Consider the following 12865-nt stretch of genomic DNA (forward strand, 5'->3'; position numbering starts at 1 on the left):
TGACATTGCATGTCACAGTTAGATCTACCTGACAAAGATTACAATTTCATTATGATTTATCAGAATTATTTGACTAAGTTTGTCCTATTGCAAGAGCAAAATGGCTGGAGAGATTGAATTTCACTTAGTTGGTATATTTTTTGACATTTGGTCCTCCCATATTTTATATTCTGGTAGTGTCAATAGTTTGTCAATTCTGTAATAGAGAAGATATCTGCTTTCTAGACAGAATTAAACATTGTTCATAAAAATCACAACATAGTCAAAGGCAGGGTTCATTAGAATAAGCCAACTACGACATATAAATTATATTGATTCTATTGAAACCATGTTGTAATTTGTGTTATGGTATACTGGCACAATGAAGTGACTTTCATTCAACACTTGGCTAGTTTTTCATCTTTTTATTCAGTTAGTTCGGGGAAAACGCCCAAAATGCATCTGTAAATGGTGTACTAACTGAATAAAAAGATGAAAAACCAGCCAAGTGTTGAATGAAAGTCACTTCATTGTGCCAGTATACCATATAAATTATAATATTGGCTTCATGAATAAATATTAATCATGAATGAAATATATGATCATAACCATACCATAAAATGGCAAATGATCTCTACTTTGTGCAATTTATGAAAAATAGAGTCTTTAGAGATTAAACAATCACCACACAAAGCCATGTTCAGTGTTGAATCAAGAGTTGGACTTACAACATAAACATTACTCTCTGAAGTTATTAAAAATATTCTAGCTTCAAATATTTCTTCGGTAAGAAGAGAAACTCGTGAAAATTTGAAGAAGCAAGCCAAAAGAATGAAAATTATTTTAGATGCAACACATCCTCAATTGTTCCAGGAAGTAATGTTATTGTATCCATTCAAGACAGGAACACAGCAAAGCAACTTTCCAAAATTCAACAGAACTATGATTGAAAGAACAAAAATAATCTGTACAAACAATTATTTATTGTGACACCATCACAATGCCAAGCTAAAATTTTTAATCATATTTTTAATTTAATTAATTTAAAATATATGCTTTCTGCCTCAAATTAGTAGTGGCTTACCCCTGCACTTTAACAATAGAGTCGTGCCTGTCTAATACCTCACATGGGAAATTTCTGAATTGAAATAACATTACTTCCAGTTTGCATCGGAAGTTCATATATAGTTAATTGGGCCTCCTGACCCTAATCTTTCCATATCTGGTCTCACCTTTCATCTATCTATCTCCGTTCAAAATTAAGAAAAGACAGACAGTTGGACAGATCAACAACAGTAGAAATTTATAGTTCTACAATTTTTTCAAATTGCAGCCCAATAAAGGATAAAGGATAAGTTTTAAACAAAGATATAGTGCAGATATATTCACTTAAGATTAAAATAAATTTTAAGTTGAAAATCAAATGAAAAACAGCTGATATGTTACTTTTTCCAATACCAATTTGACATTTCTCCTGAAGTTTTCTTAAGAACAGACACAAAATCAAGAATATTTGCTGAGGACTGCTGTGATAAAAACAAGACAAGAGTTTATCGGTTATGCATACAAAAAAAATTGTACTATAAAACAATGCTTCTGCAAGAAACAAGAAAATCTTTGCATCTCAAAATGCCATTATAGCATTCCTTGTTCTAAGAAGGAAGAGCAGTAGTTATACTGATAACAATAATTAAATAACAGGTCTAATAAAGGTTTTTTTGTTAATTACAATTATTATTATTTTTCTTTAGTCAATGAGGAAAAATTAAGTTATCCTGATATAAATTTAAAGAGTTGTTCCAGCAACCATTTATTATTTATCAAACATTTTCGGCTAACTTAGCAGCCATCTTCAGGATCAAACATTCACATAATAAGATTCCTTTAAATTTAAATTTTAACATTCTTAGATATATTCTAAATATGAATTGATGACGAAGTAGCAAAAACATCATAAAATAAAATACAAAATAATAATAAAGCCACCATAAAATACAATGATGATAATCCTCTACAAATCCATTGAATATACACAATAGTAATTAGTATGTAGTTTTAACCTTATCTTGGTTATAACATACTTCCATGCTGCAGAAAAGTAGCATCCTTATGATTAATACACAAATTATTAATACTGTTTGTATATTGTTATTTTTTTCAAGAGTTTTTCCTGTGTGTTGGTCTCTGTTGGTTTTTAAGAGTTTAGCATCCTTGAAGTGTAGTATTTTCTCAAGAACAGTTGCCATAATAGCCAATGTTCTGGTGCTTTTTCTTTTACATATGTTGCCACCAGATTCAGAGAGCATCAATGAGACAAAATTTAACATATGTTCTTTGCTCAATTACACTTGATATTTTGAAAAATCGCCACTGCAAAAATCCTTTACACACAAAACAAGCATTTATTTGTAAACAAAAACAGATGATAACACAGATTGCTGCTAGATGTCAATGAAAGTCATACCAAATGATGACAGCACCCTCTTGTACATATGCAGTTTAAATGAATCATTCCCAATACTTTTTGATCACAGCAGTATATAGATTTTATTTTATGACTAAGGTAAGTTGGCTTTTTATGTGGAAAATACAAAAAAAATTATAAAATACATTTAATATTGTAATGTTCTTATGTAAAATATTCTTACAAATAGCAAATCTTTGTATTGCATAAGGCAATAGAAATTAAGTACAAATTAATCTCTGGTTAAGAAAACTAAAGCTTATTTATTACAACTGCTAAAAAGTTGTTTATTACAATGTTTCACTATTAATACGTATTAATAAGAGACAAGTGAATATTAACTGAATTACAGGTACTCCTCACTTTATGATCTATCTGCTTAACAACCACTCGCACTTACGACCAATCGAGTTTCGACCTGCAATTCGAGGAATCCCCTTTCTCAGCTTGAGTGTCAGTCAGTGGTGAATGGTGACATGCGCACTAAGCATACTATAATAGTCTTATAGTACTATAATAGGCTAATAGCATACTATAATAGTCTTTTTATGAATAAATTTGAAGTTTGTTGCATAATTTGTATAATCTTACAACGATCCTATATTCCTGGCACAAGTTCCTCGCTTATCGACCAATTCGCTTGACAATGTAGTTGTCGGAACGGAACTTGGTCGTAAAGTGAGGAGTACCTGTAATGCAATTTCTCAGTAAACATTTTGAAATCTGATTAAATTTCTGGACAAATCATGCAAGATTATACAATGAAGCTCTGTTCAGAAATTTAATCAGTAAAATTCATAAAGGAGTTTTCCTATATTTATCAGAAATTTAATACTATTTTTCTGCTGTCATAAATTTTTATATTCATGTTTTTAAGTTTTTTAATACATGTATTATATAAAAATACATGTTAATTTTATTAGATATATATATATTTTTTATAATATAAAGTTTAATGTTTTGGTTTTATAACATTTGTGAATTTATTAAATTTCAAAAGTATGCGAAAATCTAATTCAATAATGGTTTTTTACTTAGTGTAAAATTATATTTTTAGTATCTTATCAAATATGTATAAATAACATCTCTTTATAAAGATACAACTCCATAATTAATAATTTTGGAAAAAACAAAACTATTTCTTTTTACTTTTAAATCCAATAAATGTTATTTTGTTGACTTCTACATAAATAAATGTTTGTTCTTTCCAGAATTTTTTGTTAATTCGTAAAAATGTTTAAAAAGTTCGTGATAAATTTATAGCTTAAAATTCTAATGTATGTAAATGGAGTGTTGCTATAGTTACTTTGACATTCTAATTCCAATTTTTGATACTTTAAAAATATTCATATATTAAAATTAAAACATTTTGACTTTGCCAATTTTACTCATACGAATTTTTCTAAAGAATTCATATTTATAAAGCCAGATATAAACAAAAAAATCCATCTGATTGATATTAAGTTTATAAATAGATTTTTCTAAAAATTTGAAAGTACGAAATTTGGTTTGTTATCTTATCTATTAATTTTTAAGTTAATAAATTACTTTATAAACAGAACAATAAATTATTTCTGTTTACAAATGATGTTTAATTCAAGATGAAAAGAAAAATATTCATCACAGCAAAAAAACTGGTTGTTTACAATAAAACTGCACATACCAAATACCAAATCCATTTGTAACAATCATCATCAGATATCCTTACAGAATATGTGATGATGTTCATGTTTTTTGGTATTTGGTGTGTGTAGTTTTAAGGAAAATATTTTTCAGTTTATATCATGAGACACAGTATCTAAACTACTATGTATTATAATTGCAAATTATCAAAATTTTCATAAAAATAATTATTTTTACATAAAGTTACACTGGCCTCACTAACTAATATATAATGTCAGAGTGGAGAGATATTTCTTATCTAAAAAGTAAATGATTCGATAAAAAAAACTTCCAGTAAGTTAATAGAAACATCCAAAATAATCTCATAAAAAAATTTTTTTTACTATAACACACCTTTAAAATCCAGTCCAATATTTAATCGAACAATATAAAATATAGTAGAGCATCGATTATTCGACCTCTGATTGAACAACTTATCGATTAACCGACCACGTCCTAGTCGGCAAATTCAAATGTCCGCTAGTGATGTGGCGCTACAATATTTGGCTATGTCTTGGCTACTTTAATATTATTTTTGTTAAATTTTTGCATGTTTTAGCTGGCAGCACTGGCTCGACCATGAAAGGGAGGCTAGTATTTAAACCAGGCCTAATACACTATACTAATAATGTATTTTTTCATACTTTTCGATTATCCGACTTTTCAGTTATCTGACCAACCCCAGTCCCCAATTAAGTCGGATAATCGATGCTCTACTGTATATACATTGACAAACATTTTTGATCCTAATTGGACCTTCTTACATCAAAAATGTTCTAAGTGTGGAATGTTTAGAACTGTTCTGGTGCTTTTGTTTTTACATATTATGTTGCTACCAGATTAGGGCACATCAACAAGACAAAATGAAATACATGTTCTTTGCACAGTTACACTTGATATTTTGAAAAATCACCAGTAGAAAAATCCTTTACACATAAAACAAGCATTTATTTGATTACACCTTACAAGACACCTTAACTGTGTTTAAGTGTGAATATTAGAAAACAAAATGTCATGCAATGAACATTTTAAGCACTGTTTGCCTATCTTTGAAAAAATTTATAACTATTAATTTGCTTATATTATTTTAAATTGATATGTTTCCCATTGTCTTAGTATTATTTTTTATTACAACTTTTTGATATACATAACATAATAGGGTATATAAACTTGATATTACAAAATATTGCACAAATTACAAAAATATATGGAAAGAATTAGGGTTTCTCGTTTCCCAGTCTTTTGCTTGTCCCAGGATTCTGGGATAAAAGTGAACTGTTTCCCGGAATCCCGGGAAATCCCAGGATAGAATTAATTATTTTTAAGATATACAAACTATCTTGAAATAAAATGATTAAAAAATGAAAAATAATTATAAGTAATTTAATACGTTCTGCAACCTCCATAATCATATTAATAATACTGTGTAAGATATATATTAAATATTACCTTTGAATTACGTAGAAATTTTCACAAATAGAAAAAATTCATTAAAATTTGCTGGAAACTGCATACAACAACAACAAAATGCTTTGAATTGAGTTAAAAATTTAAAGAATAAAATGAACTTAGATCAAACTTCTAAGTTAGAAGGTAATTTTCAATATTTAAATAAAACATAATACAAAATATTATTGCAAATTTTTATAATAAGATTTTAAAAAGCAAAGATGGTCAATACTCCAATCACTCAATCTGATTCTTATTTTAGTAATGAAAAGTCCCGCTACCGAGAATGCCCTTTCCAATTCAATTAATGTGAGTGGAATCATGTTTAATGCATTTAAGAGAAGACAGATGATGTGTTTTTCACCTATAGCCTGAAAGATTTCTACTTCGTTTTTGAGATTGTAGTACTTCTTTTACTTTCTAGTATTCTTGATTTGTCTTCCATGGCTGCGGCTGCTTTAATAGTGGCATCGAGCTTATATCCTAATAATTTGGCAGTTTGTTTGGCTTTAATAATCAGGTTTATAAAGAAAAACTTTATACTTGCAGACTTCGTACTCGTTTGTATCCTGGCCCAATTTGCACAACCTGGTGTTACGCAGTTATTGAAGCTACTGGGCATGGTTAAAAGTTAAGACAGCATAAGAGCACAATTATTCCTTAAATTACAGGTTCTGACAAGTAAAGAATTTTCAGAGTCCTGTCACAAATAGGCTACATATTGATTATTGACAATTTGTGACATGCTATAACGAGAAAAAATTATAAAAAAAAACAAATAAGTAGGTTTAAAATTAATAAATACAAATGTATTCTGACAATTTATGAGTTAATTATACTTTCTACTTGCAAAATTTCCTCAACTTTAACACAAAATAAGAAAAAAGTGAACTTTTAAGAAATTTGTGGGATATCCCGGGATGAGAAGAATTTCCCAGGTTAAAAAAAACAGCCGGGATCCCGAGATCCCATTTGAGAAACCCTAGAAAGAATTGTAAAGCAATGCAACATATAAATTATAATATATCAGGATTGACTGTCAAAGGCAGTCCATGATAGAACCCCTAATATATTTATATGTATTCTGTCTAAAACCCATATTATTTATAGTAATCTGTTTAATTTATACATAAATATTTAAAAATAAAAATGATCTAATAAATGTAAATATGTATCAATATAAAATATGATGAAATTTTAATCCAGTTTAATTTTTTCTCAATTAATATATTAGGAATCATCTGATAAAAGTTTCTAAACACATCAAAACCCTGACTATGCCAAAATAAGGCATTGTGTATTCTTAATATAATAATACAAATGACTGCATTTTAATTAATTTTATATTAACTTGTACAAAAAACATAAATGTAAAAGTGGTAAAAGTAACATTTTATTTTAAAAAATGCAGAATTAACAAAGAGAATAAATTTATCATTTAGTAAGCTTGCAATTATTTTTAAACACTTTTGTAACAATAATTTCAGTTGTTTTTAGAAATAAACTTCAAATAATGTATTTTTCTTTATATGCTATATTTGTATTAAAAAAATGTATTTATTTATATTAAACTAATCTAGATACACATATGACTGTAACTGCTGAAGAAATTTAGCATTTCAAGTATTTTAAATTTTAATAAACAAAATAAATAAATGTCTTCTAACTATTAGCACTGGAGTGAGTAATAAACAGCCACAAACAAAAACTTTTTTACCAGTGTTGTACTCGACCTGGCGGTCCAGGGGGATGCCAGTTAATTCAGCACCTGAAGAAGGCCTTGGTGGAGGCCAAAAACGTTAGTAGGTTTTTGTGTCGAGTACAAAACTGGTAAAAAGATTTTTGTTTGTGACTGTTTATTCAATAAACAAGCTAACAATTTCGCTTAGAAACAATTTTCCCTGAAGTTTTTAAACAGAAAATTTAATTTTGTATTCTTTAAAGATCTGAGGAAATGTAAGCTTGTTTCAAGTGAAATGCTTATTAATTAAAAATTTATAAAATTGGTAGAAATGCCACTTTCTTCAAAATAAGCTATTTATTTCAAATAATGATAATTCATAAGATAAAATACATTAAAATTAGTTGATCAGCAGAATTGTATATTTAATAATGTTGAAAGACCTGATTTTATCCATAATTTTATTCTGAAAAATCAAAATACAGTAGAGCGCCGATAAGTGGAACGTCGGTAAGCGGAATGGCCGGAAAGTGGAACGATTTTCAGTCGGACTGTGTCGTGCTGAATCGAATGTTTTTGATACTAAATTTACTTCTAAAGTATAATTTTCATGTTTTTTATATTCTTTAATATATTTATTTTGTTTGTACAAAATGCAGAAATAATTTTTAACGATACGATAGCCTCGATTATTATTATAAAAATTTTCGTTAGGCTTAAAATCGACGAAAACTTCAACACGAAGCGACACACAACGGAGAAAAATTCAACAGGAAGCGATACGCAACGGAGAAAAATTTGAACATCGGACAGGTTAATGTATTTTTTCGTACAAAGTCGGAAACTGGAACAAATCATTAACTGGAAGGACCCCAGTCCCCAATTGGTTCCACTTATCGACGCTCTACTGTATTTCAAGAATAAATTTTCGGCAATTATCCATAATTAGCACTTACAAAATTGTAAAATATCAGTTCAATTTCATTTAGAAAATTAAGTGACAGTTTAAAAATATTTTCAAAAACTGCAGATTTACTTACATTTCACAAATGCAATTCAAACTAATAATTTATTTTCTACATATTTTGGTATGAGGTATTAATAAAAGCAAAATTTTAACTTCAAATAGAAGAATCAATTAATTTTTTACTGATGTTTAAAATCCATAACTATTAATAATAATTTGAAAACTTTTGTATGTGCAGTAAAATATAAATTTTGAATAACAATTTTTGGTAATTTTAAACATTTAATATAATAATAATGCCGAAGAAAATTCTTACTTTTATACAGATATCTCATTTATATTCAGAAATTAAATTTTATAACCCTTCATTAACGATAATAAAAATGCTATATTTTAAAACTTAAAGGAAATGTATTCTGTTTAACATTTAAAACAGCTATTCTGATCCATTCTTCCAAACCTTAGATCAAACATAAGTTTAAAAAAACAGAACCATTGATTGACATCAGTCTTCCAAAGCTAGATAAGATCTGATCTTAAGAATGTTAAAGGAACAAGTTCTACTTGTATTAAATTCTAGAATAAACACCTAAGTATTTCTAAAACATATCTTTTAAGATTTTTAACACAATTATTATGTCATTCACAGAGTAATAACTCAGAAATGTTTAGTAGTTTATATCAAAAAAAAGAAAAAACAAGCTCATTTTAATAAGAGAATATGAATATTTAATTTTCAACAACATAGATGATAAAAAAAAAATCAACAAAGTGTTGATCATATTCTAACATAAAATAAAAAAGTACTATTTTTAAGACTATTAAAAAGTTGTATTTAACAATTAAAATGTTTTCAGTTTAAACTTAAATCATCATCTTCAATTAAACTTTATAAATAAAACAGAAATTTTAAATAAGTTGTAGAATCAAATATTTTCAATTCTATAAGTTCTATTCCATTTACAGTTTTTTATTTGCTGAAGATGGCCTAAATTTAGATGAAAACATTTCAACTGTCAAATACAGTTTTTTCATAATCTTAAAAATAGATAGTTTTTTGAATAACAGAATAAAACATTTATCTTTACTTAATAATCATATGGAAAAATTTCAAACTTTATGTACAGTACTTTTGATATATTAATTCTAAAATCAAAAAGGCGATCAAAACATTTGAAAATTACTTTCCAAAACATTTTTCAAACAAATATACTTCATTATTAGAAATAGTTTGTGACACAACAAGCCAGATAAGCAAAAGTTCTACACATGGATCAACTCCATAGCATTTTAAAAATTATGACTCAAAGTTTTTTAAAAAATAATCTAACATAATGTACCAGTTTTCAATTGCATTACTCATGTGGATAACAATTTTTAAGTTTACAGATTTCAGAATCAACCATTCATATATATTAGGTGACGAGTAATAAGAAAATTAGAGACGAAAATATACATACGTATACATATTATTTACACACACACAAACATATATTTTAATTAAAATAAATTTCTTTTCATATTTTTTTAGATACAATTGCAATTAAGAAAACTGCAAAATATCAGAAATGTAGAAATTTTTTGAAAAAAAAAAAAAAGTATGTAGAATCTCAAGTGTATCCAAGCCTGTGACTTGTTTTTGTATTTAATTACGAGCTTAATAGCTAGCCATTAGTTATATATATTTGTTAAATGTCGTGGTTTTAAGAATTTATTAAAACATAACATTATTGCATTACATTTTAATAAATGCTTAGAGCCAACAGCATTTTAAATTTAAGGACGTTTTAACTCTGTAAGTTCAATCTATAATTTTTTAAAATTTTATCACACGTATCGGGTACCTTTTCAAACAGAGTTATACTTACCTTTACCGAGGTAAAATAGGTTTAAAGTAAATTTTCAAATTGATAAAAAAAATTTTGCTTTCATAATCAATAATAATTTTCCTCATTAGAGCCATCAAAATCAAATAAATAGATACAAGTTTATAACACGTGTTAATTATTCATTTATACAATAATCTGTGTAATTGTCATGTGGTTGTACAGTACATTATGAAAATGTTCATCTGTCATTTTATAATTATCAATTGAATATTATTTATAACTGGATTATGCAGTAATTATGTCACGAATCAATGTTATATTTATGTTCTTGTCAGTTTTTATGACTGAAAAATCAAAGTTTCTAAAAGTATTAATCATGTTAAATATATGAAAAACGACGGTTAAACAAAAGCATCTGCTCACCTTGGCCGGCCAGGGTGAAAATCCCTTCATTTTCGCCCTAAAACACGAAAACGATTTTAAATTATTTATTTTCTAATAATAATTATTATTATAAAGTTACATTTAATTATTAATTTAATCTTTTATAAAGACTTACCAGACGAGATCTCCGATGTTATATTTCGACGCCATGTTTGAAAAAGCGATGTCCGTCGCGCTTGGCATGACGGGAATTGACTTTCCCGCTCACCGTAAATCGCTTACTTGATACCAGATGGAAACACCTAACAGAACGATTTCGGAAAAAATAATTCGTGATTAAAATTTATTATTTAAATAAATAGGTATTTAAAGTATTTATATATATTAATATTTTCGAAATCTTAGAAAATAATAATATATAAGTTATCTTTTCGTAATTTTAACCTTTTGTAATTAGTTAATTACATTTTAAATAAATAGGTTAAATTAAATGTTTATTGCAAATTCCTTTTTAACTCAGAGTTTTCATTACGAAGGAATTAAGGTATAAGCCTACTGCAATGAAAAATTCGGATCTGAATCAGTGCAGTAACTAGGGCGGTGCCAGCGGTGCCCAGGCACAGGGCGTAGACCTTGGGGGCGCAGAAATGACCTTTTTTTTTTTTTTTTTTAACTCTTTCCGCCCTGTGGGCACTAAGAGGGCCTCTTTTAGTAGGCCCATTATGAGTTCGGCCAGGCCCACAATGGGGCGACCGGGTGGTGAGGGACGGGGCCCGACATATCCGAACGGACCACCCCCCGAAAAATTCCTGGGGATTATTCGACCCGTTCGGATTCGATCCCGGGTCCCCCAGAGCGGTAGGCTGCCACCTTTACCGCTCGGCCATCCGGCCACCCGCAGAAATGACCTAGACCAAGTTTTGGGTCATAGTTTTGGGGTGTAATTACAGATGCTCGCACCGGGCGCATAAAAGGCTAGTTACGGCGCTGATCTGAATCTGGGTTGGGAACCTTAAGAAATTTTCATAGACGTTCTTTGCAGATGACCGGATGGCCGAGCGGTCAAGGTAGCATGACCGGATGACCTGCCGAACTGGGGGACCTGTTCGAATCTAGACGGGTAGAAAAATCCCCGAAAATTTTTTCGGGGGTGGTCCGTCTGGATATATCGTGCCCCATCACTCTCCGCCCGACCGCCCTATTGAGGTCTTGGCCGATCCCATAATGGGCTTGCTAATGGAGAGTCTTTTAGTGCCCACAGGGTAAAGTGGCTAGAAAATATAGTGTCGAAATCGAGCTTATTTTCTGTCCCTCTATTAGAGGTTGCCGCTAGAGGCGCTGCTATCAATCGTTGTGCTACATTGGCTGTATCATCCTATGTTTATATTGGTTTTAGGTGGGATTTTTAGTAGTAAAAGAATTTAGATCGATAATAAATCATAACACAAGCAATCAATTATTATATAGTATTATTTTATTAACATTTATTCATGAAGGAATTCGATTTTATTAATGATAATTAAGATTCTTTTTAAATCAAATAGCCTACACTGTATTGTCTATTTTTACATTACAACTGTTGAGTACTGTACAAATAAGTATTATTTAAAGCAGCTGATTTAGAGTATAAGAGTAATCTACTCTTGTTATTACCAACAAGGTTTATTCATATTTACTAAAAAAATAGAATTTATCATATTTTTAATAATAAAATGTAACTTTTATATGGCTTTGTGAACCTCTTCCATTTAGAAGTTATTAGGCAAATACCATCAGGTACATAATACTGTATACCGTTCATACAGTATTATGTGACAGTATAAAGCAATATAAAATTTCAATTAAATTGTACACAGTATATAAAATATAAATGCTGAATGTTACTTTATTGTCCCAATATAAAATTACAAAATTAAGTATGTAACAAATAAACGATTACTAGCCTACTGCCAAAAGTATCTACGCATATAAACTAAACTTTTTAATGTGCAGCTGTTTCTCGAAAATGGTACAAAATTCATGCTACTACTCATACACTGCATATTTGAAAAATCTTAAAAAATTACAGATTAATATGCATGTAGATTTCTCACCTTTTTCAAGAAAAAGAAACGAATTAAAAATTACAGTAGAGTAATATATATAAACTAAATATTTGGTCATAAAGTTGAATGAAATCGTTTATTCTTAGCCTAATTCTGCAGTTGCAGTACGGTAGCTATGTGATTCGTCTGTGCTTTATGTAGAATTTTTGCTTTCTAGTGTATTCTTTAGATGTATTCAGACTCTTTATGAAAAAATGTAATCTAGTCAGTAAGTAAAATTTTACAATATATTTAGTGACAATTTCTCTATGTTCAGTGCAGCCGACTAGAAATAAATTAAACGTGAGTCACTTTTTTCCTGATGTATGAGTAATGATCATTTACCGCCCAATTGCTACCCAGAAA

General features: G+C 28.7%; 1 protein-coding gene across 2 annotated transcripts in view; it reads right to left on the bottom strand.

The window, feature by feature from the left end:
• LOC136980468 (cytokine-like nuclear factor N-PAC) overlaps positions 1 to 10712 on the bottom strand; it is a 91624-nt gene extending 80912 nt beyond the window's left edge. For both annotated transcript variants that reach the window (XM_067276584.1, XM_067276583.1), the window contains exons 1-2: positions 10591 to 10712; positions 10455 to 10491 (exon numbers count right to left, since the gene is read on the bottom strand). In XM_067276584.1, coding sequence (XP_067132685.1) covers positions 10455 to 10491; positions 10591 to 10658 — 105 coding nt within the window. In that variant the 5' untranslated portion in view covers positions 10659 to 10712. The remainder of the gene's footprint in view (positions 1 to 10454; positions 10492 to 10590) is intronic.
• Between the last annotated feature and the right edge of the window lie 2153 nt (positions 10713 to 12865).

Source organism: Centruroides vittatus, unplaced genomic scaffold (genome assembly GCF_030686945.1).
Source record: "Centruroides vittatus isolate TY-2023 unplaced genomic scaffold, ASM3068694v2 contig_7, whole genome shotgun sequence".
NCBI classification, from domain to species: Eukaryota; Metazoa; Arthropoda; class Arachnida; order Scorpiones; family Buthidae; genus Centruroides; species Centruroides vittatus.